Source organism: Pituophis catenifer, unplaced genomic scaffold (genome assembly GCF_029215685.1).
Source record: "Pituophis catenifer annectens isolate HBS135680 unplaced genomic scaffold, rPitCat1.0.hap2 SCAF_1, whole genome shotgun sequence".
Classification (NCBI taxonomy): domain Eukaryota; kingdom Metazoa; phylum Chordata; class Lepidosauria; order Squamata; family Colubridae; genus Pituophis; species Pituophis catenifer.
This window is the reverse complement of record NW_027256881.1, coordinates 294529585-294542776: the sequence shown is the minus strand read 5'-3', so window position 1 is coordinate 294542776 and position 13192 is coordinate 294529585. Positions and strand designations below refer to the sequence as shown.

Sequence of the window (13192 nt, the reverse complement as noted above, 5' to 3'; positions counted from 1 at the left end):
CTGCATCTTTATGTGCTGTTATATGTTACAGCATTTTACTGGTAAAAGGCTAGAATATTTTGAAAGTGACATTTATTAAGGAAAATGCATACAATATAATTTAAAATTAAAATGATTGATTACTCCGTACCTAAAGAGTTAGAAAAAAACCTACCAACATCCATATTCAGAATTCTAAGTCTTAATAAGCAAACTCATATCAGGCGACTAGGAAAAACTCCTCCCTGGGTTCTTATGAATCCAGAACACTTTTTCCAGAATAGAATAGAATAGAATAGAATTCTTTATTGGACACACAAGGGATTTGTCTTTGGTGCGTGTGCTCTGTGTACATAAAGAAAAGATAAATTCGTCAATCATAAGGTACAACACTTAATGATAGTCATAGGGTACAAATAAGCAATCGAATCATTCTAGAAAACTAAATTGTAAGGATACATCAACAAGTTACAGGCATACAGGCGTAAGTGGGAGGAGGTGGGTGATAGGAATGGGAAGTTTCCCCATTCCCAGTGATCAGTCAGTCAGTCTGATCACTCCAGATTTTAATAGGGGAGAGCCTTTCCCTTCTGCGAGCGTGGAGAGTTTTTTTTCTTTTTTGCCTTTCGAGCTAAAGCAGATTGGGCTTTTTGGAAAACTTCCGTCGCTTTAATTGGCTGCTTTTTCCTTTTCTTGGTGTTTTTCAAAGATCAAATTGTCCCAAAAGTGTTTTTTTCAAGAGGCAACTGGACTTTGTTTTTTCTTTGAAGCCGTGCAAGGAATATAAATTCTTCCATTCCCCACCATCCAGTCAGAGCTGAAGAAACTTCCTGGATGAGAAGCGAAACGTCTTCAAAAAAAAAAAAACCCAGAAAATCCAATTGCCTCTTGAAAAACTACCTTTGGGATAACCACGACCTGGATGACTGAGCAGACAGAGACGCAGAGATGCAGATACGGGCGCATGAAGTTTGAAACCGGAACTAAATGTTTTCCGGATTTCTATACGGAATCAGAAATCGGTGGCACCAACCCCCTCCCCCGGCTTAGCGGAAACAGGAAGTGACGAGAAAGGCGTTTTGTCCTAGTTGGGGGAAGGAATAGACCAGGATTGTTTACTACAAGGAAGAAGCCGGCATGAGTTCTCTGCGGGAAGAAGATGATCCTTACGTGATCGAGGAGCCCAGCGACGAGGACCCAGCGCAGAGCAGGTCTTTTGGGTTTGGGAAGGCAGACGGCAATATCTTTGCGTTTCCTTACGTCTTTGTGGGGTTGGGATGTTACGGAGAAGGAGAAACCAGGAAAGGCCTCTCTTCCCTTTTCATTATTTACTGTGGAGAGATCATTGGTTACTTTTCTGAGATCAGGTGAAGCTGCTGTGTATTGCAACCTGCCGCTTTCTATATTTTGCAAAAACAAACAAACAAAAAATCCTTGAGATCTTCACGTTTTTCTTCCCGCAGTTAATATCTTAAACGGCTTTGTAAATTTTGATTTTGAGAATCGCTCTTCCTTATTTTTAACTAAGAAATCAACAAGCTGTTTTGCACAGTGGTATGCTACTTTGTAGTGTATTTGAGTATTATCCCATACTAGACAATCCGTGCTCATTTGGGTCATTGTTTCAGAAATATTCCCTTACCCGAACAGAGAAACAGAATGACCAGGGTGGGCAATAAAGCAGTGGGAGCAGGAGCAACTTTGGACTTCCTGCTGCTTGGCAGGGAGCATTTGAAATCTTCCTTCTTTCAGTTCGTCCCTCCCTCCGTTCTTACCTCTTCCCAGCAGGCAGGTAAATGGCTGATGCTGGGGGGGTGGGAATGGGAGTGTCTGGAAAACTGGCATGAAACATTAAAAATGAAGATCATGTCACCAAAGGAGCATCCAGTAGCATTGAAGCAGGGATATCTTTCCCAATTTTCATAACCTCATAAATAATCAGTCTTGGATTTTGGACACATTCTGAAAGTTATCCCATTTGAGATACCTTGGTTTAAAAATTGTTGCTGTATTATACCCAGTTTTGCCCAATTAAAGTTCATGCCATTGAGAGTTTTAGTGATATATAGATTGAAATATAATTCTGTTGTGAAAGGGCAGACATAAATTTACTTAGTTACTTTTCATAAATGTTCTTCAAATAATTGTCTCTCAACCCTAACCCTAACCCTTAAACTCACTTTTTTTTCTTGTTAGCTGATGTTTCTAGCCAGCTGCTAATTAAAAAAGCTACTTAGAAATACCTTCTTTAAGTAATGTTAAACAAGGACCATGTGTGTGATATTCATCTTGAAATAACGATCTCTAATCTCGTCATCTACACCACTGTGTAGTTCTGAAGATGAAGTGGATGTGCTTTTATATGGCACCCCAGACCAGAAGCGTAAACTGATACGGGAGTGTCTCACAGGAGAAAGTGAATCTTCTAGTGATGATGAATTCCAGAAGGAAATGGAAGCTGAACTTAGCAGCACCATGAAAAATATGGAAGGCCAGTGGAAGTCACAACTCCCAGGTAAACATTTTTCCAAAATTTAAAAATATGAATTGGCTTTCCAGGACTGTTCAACCCTGATTAGTTTTGAGAAATCAGCTCAGTTCAACTAATTTCACCTATTTGCTGTAACCATGAGGGGATACTCAGCTCTAATTATTGAGGAATATGAAGAGACTGGATAATGGAAATGTAATCCTGAGTCCTATTGTCTACAAAAATAACCAAAATAAATCAAAGTGCTTGTTTTTTTTAATTCTATGCAATTACAAAATGTGAACAGGGCAACAGCACTCAAGGTTATATTTTCATATCCAGTCTCTTCACATTTTCTATCAATAAATGTAGAGAATGTTAATAAAGTTGCTAATATCAATTTCTATTTTACATATATTTTTAATAATACAGCTACATTTAAAATTTTAAACAACAGAAATCCCATTCAGGCAGCTATACTTTGGAGATTGAAAGATAATTTGCTGTGTGTGATATTTTTGTGTCAAGGCACTCCAAGCGTTTGAGGCAAATTCGTGCCTATTTAAGATTTTAAGTCCAGAAGATACAGGGTTTCTCATATTCACTGAGAAATCAGTTTAATTTGTGCAATCACAGAATCATTGTAATGAGACGCCAGGATATTGACATTGAATTAAATAGTTTCTCTTTTGTATAATTAACTGACAATGCAATCCTACCCTGGGATTTACTTCTGAGTGCATTTTGTATAGGATTGCATCCTAGGTAGTTTGAACAAGCATATTCTTCCAGTATAATCACTCACAGCATTGTTGTCAGGCTGGTGATATCTGGGTTTTTTTGAGAGATGTCGGAATAAAAATTAATACATCATTTGCTAAGCTATTGCTTAAAAAGTAACTATTATTAATGAACATCTGGGAATGGCTATCTGAGGGCATGGGTTTAAAGGAGAATTAGAACAACTTATGAAGAATAAGACCATCTATATTTGTAGTGCTACACTGATCATATATTACCTCCTGGATTAGAAATTGGTACCAGTTGCTGAGACAGACAGGGTGTTTGGACCCATGTTCTGCTTGTAGGCTCCTGTAGGTATTTAGTTGATTACTGTGAAAGCAGAATGCTAATTGGGTTGAGTACAGTTGATCTTACATATAAAGAATATAAACACAAAAGCAATTACAGTTGCACGGAATTTCAGTGTATTACTAGGAGGATAGGTCACATTTGCATATGTAGAGTGATCTCATAATTGTATGTTTTTTGTGACTTAGGTGATGCTTCTATTGCTGGGCAGTCTGGAACTGTCTCCACTTCTAAGTATTATGATGACATTTATTTTGATTCCGATTCAGATGATGAAGATGCAGCAGGTAAATAACCAATAATTTTATAGCCTGTCTAAAAACATAAACAGTAAAATTCCTTTGTCTTCCAAATACAGACTAAATCGCAAAATCTGAAGTGCTAGTTATAATTTGTTTGCTAATTTTAAAAAATTGAAATGAAATGAAATCAACGCATATACATCTCCATGCAAATTTAGTATACAATTCTCTGGATGACATCATGGATGGATGTTATTAATTAAATTTATACATTGCCCATTTCACTATCCAAAAAGAAACGGTGAATGCAGGTGATTTTTTTGTGTTTGTGAGTAGGGTCACTAATGTGTTTATTTTTACTTAAGGATTACAGTATTATCTTTAGTCTATGAATTTGAGCTGCACAAAAATTGAATGTGTATTTCCTCCTTCCCCCTCCAATACACACATACAAGCCATTGGAAAATGGCATTGATTTTAGTCCAGTGATGGCTAACCTTTTCCAGACCGAGTGCCCAAAGCGTGCACGCATGTGCGTGAATGTGCATGCGCCCGAACCACCAAACATATACATATGTGACTATCACATATGGAGATATCAGACTGGGTAAGACCAAATTTAAACTATCACATTTAGGAAATACCTGTTTGGAATATTTTTCATAGATACCCACCCAGGGAATGTTAATTCAACAGGAGCTTCTGTTTTTGAGTTACATATTTTGTGTCATGACTACAAATATAATCTGTTTCAAACATGACAGCTTCTACAGAAACCAGAAAAAAAAGAAAACATCATCAACGACGAATTCCAACTAATGATGAGTTATTTTATGATCCAGAAGAAGACAATAGAGATCAGGAATGGGTAGATGCGATAAGAAGGAGGTAAGAAGAATGGTGAAACTTTACTCTGAAACTTTACTCTGTGACTAAAAGGTGGTTTATATTAAGAACTCAAGAGCTTTAAAGTTCTGCACTCAACCTTTAAATTTAGACATCACCTAAACTTTCCTGAATATGGTGGAATTTAAATTGATATAGTTAGTAAATAAATAATTAAATAAATTGCATTTTCACCACAGTTTATGCGGTCCACAGATCATCTTATTGCCTTAACACCACCTTTCTTTCTGAATCCCTAAGATGAAGATTAATTATTGAGACTTCTAAGACTATATGATAGAATCTTTTATTCCTGTCAATATTTTATGTCACTGCAAATTTCATTACCTACCTTTTTTTTTCTTAGTGTGAAGTCTTAATTTTACTTAAGGATGTTTAGATTTGCTTGTGTGCCATCAAGTCGTTTTAAACTCCTAGTGACCATATAGATATTCTTTATTTTATTCTATCTCTAACCTATTCTTTCAAGTCTCCCCGTAGTGCACTCATCATTGTCACCAAATCCACCCTCCTGCTGTTGGCAGATTTATTTATTTATTTATTATTTTGGAATAAATTATGATAAGAGTCTTACATATTTCTGATTTCCTGCCATTGTTGTAATTTTGTGTTTAATTATTGGTACATCAAATGAATCTTAGATTCTGGTAATTCCTTTCTGCACATTCAGTTGGGGAAAGATGTGCCAGTTGGAATCATATTTTGAGCTAGTTTAAGGCAGGAAGACATTTCATTTGCATTGCTGGATTTTCTAGTATATACAAATGTACATATGATAAAATTGCACTGAAATACATGCACTAGAGAACATGTAAAGACTCAAATAATTTTATACTTAGAGTCAGATCTAAATATATCTAAGTACATTCAGTTAAATAAGAACTGGAGTTTTTTGGAGGCCGAGATTGTGTAAATACCAACTTTCTCCTTGCCTATCCAATAATTATATAAGAGATCTCTAGTTCTGCCAGTATGGGTCTGATGACAATAAACACCTTCAGGGTGACATCTTTTTGTGTTCTGGAGTGATGTGGGATTGTCCTGTTGGGTTTCTCATGTCAATTTGCTTCTGCTTGCATTAAATATGAATAATATGGGTAATCTGGAGAGAAATAAGAATTTGTGTAAAACCTGTATCAAAAGGGTGGTGGTGGAGGGTGAAGCCATTTCATTTTGGATGTGATATTTATGTAGTTAGGACTAAACGCTGAGCATTGAAATATCATCCACCATTTCTGGGTTTTTGGTATGCATCGTTTCAGTAAAGCTTGCTACACTAATAGTGATGTTTCTTTACTTTTTTGCTCTCTTGCTGTAGTTATCATAATATAAGAAATGTTCGATCACAACAACAAGAAAAGCTTCCTGCCATTCCCAACAGTGATGCTATTTTGAACTGTCCTGCTTGTATGACAACATTATGCCTTGATTGTCAAAGGTAATTATTGAACTCTGCATAATATAAACTATTTGTTTTTGTGGTTAAGTTAATAGTTTAATTTTCAATTCAGTTTCCAGAGGTATTTACCTTGCATGTCCTCAAAAAATAAATAAATAGGGACTTAGTATAGATAGTTCTCGATTTACAACCACAATTGAATCCCAAATTTCTGTTGCTAAGCAAGACAGTTAAGTAAGTTGTGTCCCATTTTACAACCTTTTTTTGTTACAGTTAAGATGATCACTGCAGTTGTTAAGCAAATCTGGCTTCTCCCATTGACTTTGCTTATCAAAAGTCAACTGGGAAGGTTACAAATGGTGATCACCTGATCTCGGGACAGTGCAACTGTCATTAAAACAGATTTTTATCACATGACCAAGGGGATGCTGCAATGGTCGTAAGTAGGAAAATAAGTCACTTTTTCCAGTGTTGTCGTAACTTTGAACAGTCATTAAATGAATGGTTCTAAGTCAACCTGTACATAGTTTTTCATCGTTAGTTTGTCAGTAGTGAAAATATGGAGAGGAATAATTTCTTTACTAGTACATTTAGATGCATAAACCTATTCAGACCGATATCTGTTGTGTGATGAAAGTTTACATTCTTCATATGCAGCCTGCCCCGAGTCTGCTGTGGTGGAGTCTCCCACCTTTTACAGCACACTAGAGGAAAAATCAGTTTCATTGGTGAATATACTTCTGCCAGTTCACTGATGCTGTTTACAATAGATTGAGTAATAGCAGGCAATTGTTATCTAAGATGGCTCACATCGATATAGCAAATCTCTTCCCTGCCTTAAAGTTACAAATTTAAAACAAATAACACATACAGTGTAGAGAAGGGAGATTCATTATTTTTGAAGTTCAGAATAAAATGGTAATATGAGCTATACAGATAGTCCTTGAGTTATAGCTGTAATAGAGCCTGCAGGTTACAGCTGGAGGTTGTGATGATTGTTAAGTGTGCCCATGTGTGGGTCAATAACGAGCACAGAGTGCCTCAGGTTGCATTCAATATTTAAAGGGTTATCAATTTAGAAATATTTAATCAGTCAAGGTCACTATGTTTTTCCTTCTCCCCTGCTGTTCTTTTTAGGCATGAATTATACAGAACTCAATACAGAGCAATGTTTGTGATGAACTGTACAGTTGTCAAAGAAGAAATTTTGAAATACAAATACCCACTGAAAAAGAAGACGAAGAGAGGACACAAGAAAATTAAGCAGAGTAATGAATCAATAACTGGCTCAGAAAGCCAGGAAGAAGAGATATATCACCCAGTAAAATGTACCGAATGTTCAACAGAAGTGGCTGCATTAGATAAGGATGAAGTCTTTCATTTTTTCAATGTCTTGGCAAGCCATTGCTAAGGTGCACTATTTTACATCCTTCAAGATTATACTAAAATTTCAAAGTGAAAGATGATTTAATCTAAGGCCCCTTTTATATTTTTAAAAACACTGCTTGACTAATCTGAAATGGAGATTATGCTATCTGTGTTCTTCTCTGTAAAGATAAAACAAGGGAACTTTTAATTTATGTACAGAAGTTGAACAGTTTCGTTCTGTTAAGTAGAATCAAAACAGTTCTGAGGTAAAGAGATATCAGTCAATGTTCATACTTTATTTAATGGCTGATTTATAAAAAACATACTTTCAACATTTAACAGTCCAAGATTAATTCTCTTTAATTATGAATAATCCAGTGTACGTTTTCCTGCCTATTACGTCATATAATTCCTGAATTATGTGCTGTCTGTAATCTTTTATTAAAGGAGATGGAATGTTGAGGTCATTTTCCTCTTCATTTGATCACTTGTTGATGGAGTTCATCCAATATTATCAATCCTCTGTTTCTGTGCTTGAGAGCCAATCAGATTGTCAGATGCCTAGCTCATAGTGAAAGTCTCTGACAGCCAACATTTCTGACCAGATTTCTTTACCAGAAGCTACTAGATCAACACGAGTTGTTGCACACATATCCTGGAAGTGGATTCAGGATTTTTATGGATTTGTGTTTACACGGAAATTCTAGGTTAGTTTTAAACATGTCCAGCTGCTTAGACACCTTCTACATAGGACTTTTTTAACCTTTTCTGCAAACCACTGATATTCCCGATAATATTCCTGGACTAACTGGTTTTCAGATAAAACTGTCCCACTTTCCTTATATTTGGCCTTTGCCAACTTATTTTTGGCAATAGTGCAGTGCCAGGCAATAGTGCTTTGCATGGGGGGTGGAGAGGAAAAAAACAGAAAAATAGCTTTGGACTTAAACTGGTTTACAGAGGAATGCAACACAGGAGGAAAGCAGCTATAATAGCCAGTCATATGTCTTTCTATAGTCAATAAAGGACATTTTGCATTCTTTTTAATTTTCTTTGGCTTTCTCAAATCAGCATGTATCAACAGGAATATTTCTTCCTCAAAAGTACTAAAGACTTTAAAAAAAAAAAACTGTAAACCTTATATGGTACTTTTGTTTAAAGAAAAAAAAAAAAGAGTAACAATTTATGGATTTGGGGCTTAAAGAAAAAACTGTAACTGGTGTAAATACACCAGAGAAATGGTTAGCATATAAATTAAGAAAAGAAAAAGAATGAAAGTGAAACTTCAAAAGGATAATATGACAATAGAAAAAGTGTTTCATCAGTATTATTCCAATCTATATAAAGGACGTGATGATATTCCTTTGGAGAAAACATTAATACTTAAAAAAAAGTAAAAGTTTAGCAAAGATTATAGAAAAACAAAGATATATTAAGAATACAGCTATAACAATAGGAGAGGTATTTCAATGCTATAAGCAAGATTAAACTGCCTGTACCAGATGACTTACCAGGTTCTTATTATAACTGCTTTGAGGATGAACTTTTACAACTTTTGCAAAACACAGTGAATTTAATCTTACAAGGAGGAATGATGCATGTGACTTTGAAAGACACAAATGTGGCATTAATACCAAAGGAACAGGACTTGACATTGACAAGAAATTATAGACCTACATAATTATTTAATCTATATACTACTAACATTCTCAACTCTAACCTTTAACTGGGCAAAATGGTTCATCGTAGCACAAAATTATTTTAACCAAGGTACCTCAAATGGGCTAATTTACAGAATACTAAGACCCATTACTATTGAGGGAATCAAATTTTGGAAAGGAGTGACTACTTCAGCACTGCCATTACATTGCTGCAGTCATGTGGTTCCCCCTTTTCAATGTTCCTTGCAAGCTTCCTGGCAGTCACAAACCTGCCTGCTGGGAAGGGAAAGAGAGGGAGAAAGGTGTTGGCCCATTCAACACTGGTTTTGTATTAGGTGGTGCAATAGGCCAATGAATAGAATAGGAATAGGAATAGGAATAGGAATAGGAATAGGAATAGGAATAGGAATAGGAATAGGAATAAGAATAGAATTAGAATAGCATAGCATAGCATAGCATAGCATAGCATAGCATAGCATTCTTTATTGGCCAAGTGTGATTGGACACACAAGGAATTTGTCTTGGTGCATACGTTCTTGGTGTACATAAAAGAAAAGATACATTCATCAAGAATCATAAGGTACAACACTTAATGATAGTCATAGGGAAACAGTCAATATAAATCTTAAGGATACCAGCAACTTCATGCAGGGTGGAGAAAAATGGAATTCCAAACAGTTTATTTCTGTGCAGAAGTAAAGGGATGCACTTGAGATCCAAATCCAAATCAAGGCTATTGAGAAACAGCTGTTCTGACCTACGATTCTTGAGAAAGCATAAATCACAATTTTAGTCCCAAAAAAAACTTTGATTGAGACGGCTGTGAATTATGGTCATTCATAGTCCTTAATGACTCACAGTCAGCAGATTCCGACAGAGGTCTACTCGAGTTGACACAGTCATTCAGGGTAATGTTGATAAACACCCATCTTTATCTCCCTTGAAATGCTGCCAGAGACCTAATTGCCAATTAGTTTTGCAAGGCCAAATGTAGCACAGAGTCAAACAGGATTTATCAGAGCTTGAACCAAATATATGAACTAATTGCTTCCTGCAAAGGCTCATGCCCGTTTGCCCCTCTTTTATGTCTTATGGGAGGGGCCAATCATCTCCAAGCCTTACTCCTGAGTCACCCGTCTTTTTCTTAATTGTTCTTGCCTTCTGGCAGCTCTACGCATGCATGCACTGGGAACAAGCTCACACTGTTCTTCTGCCTCGCTGATGTCAGATACCGGAGGCTCCAGAGGCAGCACATAACTACCCAATGGCCATGGCCCCCTCTCTGCCTCCGACGCAGAGCCCTCATCTGAGCCTTGCCCAGACTCCAGGACTGGCCCATATTCCTCCCCAACCTCCTCACTGTCCGACTCTGCTGCCAGCTCTGCAGGCCGCCGGCAGACCACAGCAACAGCTTGGTGTACTCTTAGACAGACTTGGAATAGAGAAAAGCAATTTTTATGGATACACGTAAGCAAGCCACATAATCCATGCTCACTAAAACCCTACATTTTAGGGCTGCATTTAATTAGTTAGGCTCTTCGTCTCTAGCTGTGTTCTTTTCATATGCTAATGATAAACTTTGTTCATCTTGAGATTCCTGCCTCAATATCTTTAACCACAATAGAAGCTTTAAGGCTTTACCCACAATGAAAAAATGGATGGTGAATATGGAACGTGCTGAGAAGGCCAAATTTTTAATTAGAAGCTTTAATTACAAATAAGACATTGCTAAGTTTAATGTTGATTGACTTGTGTGAAACAAAAAAATTGTTTTTGATGATTAGAAAAAATAAATTATAGAAAAAATGTAAGCAATACTGCAACCACAGAGAAAAAGCTTGATTTACATTTTTACTTATATTTTAACTGATGTAAATGAAAATTGGAAGTAATTTCTTTATATATGTATTTTATTTTCTGCACTTTTAGCTTGTTCTTTCCTTATTTCCTGCCCTTTTCTTTTTTGTTCACTCTCATCATTAATTCTTGAAATAAAGATTTTTCAAATGAATGTTGGAAATGAAAATGTTAAATCCAGATATAAAAAAGATAAGGAGGAATTTGGCATTGAGACGAGCATAAATGGATTTGACAAGATATGGATGGGTACGGATGACAAAATTCTAGCTAAATTATATAATTACTTATTGGAGTACGATATGGCAGAGGAAGTAGTTAAAGAACCAATGTTAGCATGGGCCAAAAATATAGGACAGAATATAAATCTGAACGAATGGGATTCAATATCTTAAAATGACAAAGGCGACGGCTTACAAGGAAAACCAATACAAGCTGTTTTACAGATGGCATATGGCCCCAGCTAGGATAGCGAAGATCTACCCCAATTCGAGCCCTAAATGTTGGAAATGTGACCATCAGCAGGGTACTTTCTATCACTGCTGGTGGACTTGTAATCAGGCACAAAAATTCTGGAGGATGATATGGATGTGGATTAGAGAAATAATAAAAGAAAAATTTGATTTTGAACCAAAAGCCTTTCTCCTGGGAATTTTGAAAATTGAATATGCAAAAAAGAAAAAGTATTTAATTATACATATTCTGACAGCTGCTAGAATTTCCTTTGCCCAGTATTGGAAAGAAAAACAAATACCACCTCAAGAACATGTTATTGGCAAAATACTGGAGTGCGCCGAAATGAATAAACTGACTTCAGAAATTAATGATAGAGAGGATTCGGAATTTTATAGCGTGTGGGACATATGATATCAATGGATGGGTAAAAGAAATAAGGAAATAGAGTACAGAGATTAAGTATTAATAAACAAAATCCATGGAGAAATGAACAGTATTACATCTAGTCTTAGAGATTTGAGCACTATTATCTTTAAGTGTTTTGAAATTAAATTTAGCTTTAAGAAACAATATCAAATAAAAGACAAGTAATAATGTATGTAGATGTATATATGTATATTTGCACCAATGAACCGAAAATGTATTGAATGTATCACTATATGTTATAATAAAAATCAAATTCAAAAAAAAAAAAAAAGGAAATGAAAATGTTAAGAAGGAACCTTTTATCACTTATGGTGGACATCTGATAAAGAAAATAAATATTGGAGTAGGATTCACATCTTAATACAGAAGATTCTCAAAGTGAACATAAAGATAAAACCAGAAACTTTTCTTCTGGGTTTAGTGGAAAGACTTGGAAAATTTTTTAGAACTTTGATGTTATATATGTTAACAGCAGCAAGATTACTTTAAGCACAAAAATGGAAGGACACTTCGATTCCTACAATGGTTGCAAAAATAGATGGAGTTAGCAGAGATGGCCAAATTGATTGCTTTGATCAAAGAAAAAAATGCAATTATTTTTGTTTCTACTTGTAACCCACTTCTGGATTTTGTGCTTGATGTGAAAAAAATTGAAACTTTGATTTTGGGTTTTATCTATTAGATAGGCTTGTTGTTATAGAAATGGCTAGTTAATATTATTTATATAAAAGTAAAAAGTTGAGGTTTGATGCTATTACCCTGTTCCCCCAAAATAAGGCATCCCCTGATAATAAGCCCAATCGGGCTTTTGAGCGCATGGCAATAAGGCCAAGCGCTTATTTCAGGGTTCAAAAAAATATAAGACACAGTCTTATTTTTGGGGAAAGACGGTATCTTATTCTACTGCACCAAAGGGAGTTGGATCAATGCTTTTTCTTTTTTCCCTTTGCCCTACACTTTCCCCTTTCCCTTTCCCTCCCTTATTTTCCTATTTTCTTTTGTATTTTTATATAATAAAGAAAATGTGAAAAAGATTGAAGGATGGTATCAAATAGTGAGGATTTGAGAAAAATGAAGTTATCCCATTCATACTTTGCACTGCAGCAATTATAATAAAACTTTTTTTTTGATGTTATCTCAAGGGTGTACCCTTAAATTGAAGATTTTTTCTTGTAGCAGTTAATTATTTGCCCCTCCCCCATTTTTACATGTTTTGAATAAAAATACTAACAGCTAAAAACATGTTTTTGAAAACGTAGACAAATGTTTGTTGCATAATGAAGAATTCAGAATTAATAAAGCTCTCTCTTGCTGCCCCACCTTTCATATTAGCCCC

The 13192-nt window shown here is 35.7% G+C and overlaps 2 protein-coding genes across 2 annotated transcripts; one reads left to right on the top strand and one right to left on the bottom strand.

Moving 5' to 3' along the window:
* The first annotated feature begins 1061 nt into the window (after positions 1-1061).
* Positions 1062-11832, top strand: EAPP (E2F associated phosphoprotein). The gene is made up of 6 exons (XM_070940438.1): positions 1062-1190; positions 2313-2494; positions 3730-3828; positions 4548-4671; positions 6008-6127; positions 7226-11832. Exons 1-6 carry the CDS (start codon positions 1117-1119, stop codon positions 7497-7499), a joined length of 873 nt encoding a protein of 290 aa, XP_070796539.1. The 5' UTR covers positions 1062-1116; the 3' UTR covers positions 7500-11832.
* On the bottom strand, positions 7921-8360 carry SNF8 (SNF8 subunit of ESCRT-II). The gene is given in 4 exon segments (XM_070935870.1): positions 7921-8012; positions 8015-8118; positions 8120-8199; positions 8262-8360. Coding segments are annotated over 4 exon segments (375 nt in total).
* Positions 11833-13192: the final 1360 nt, after the last annotated feature.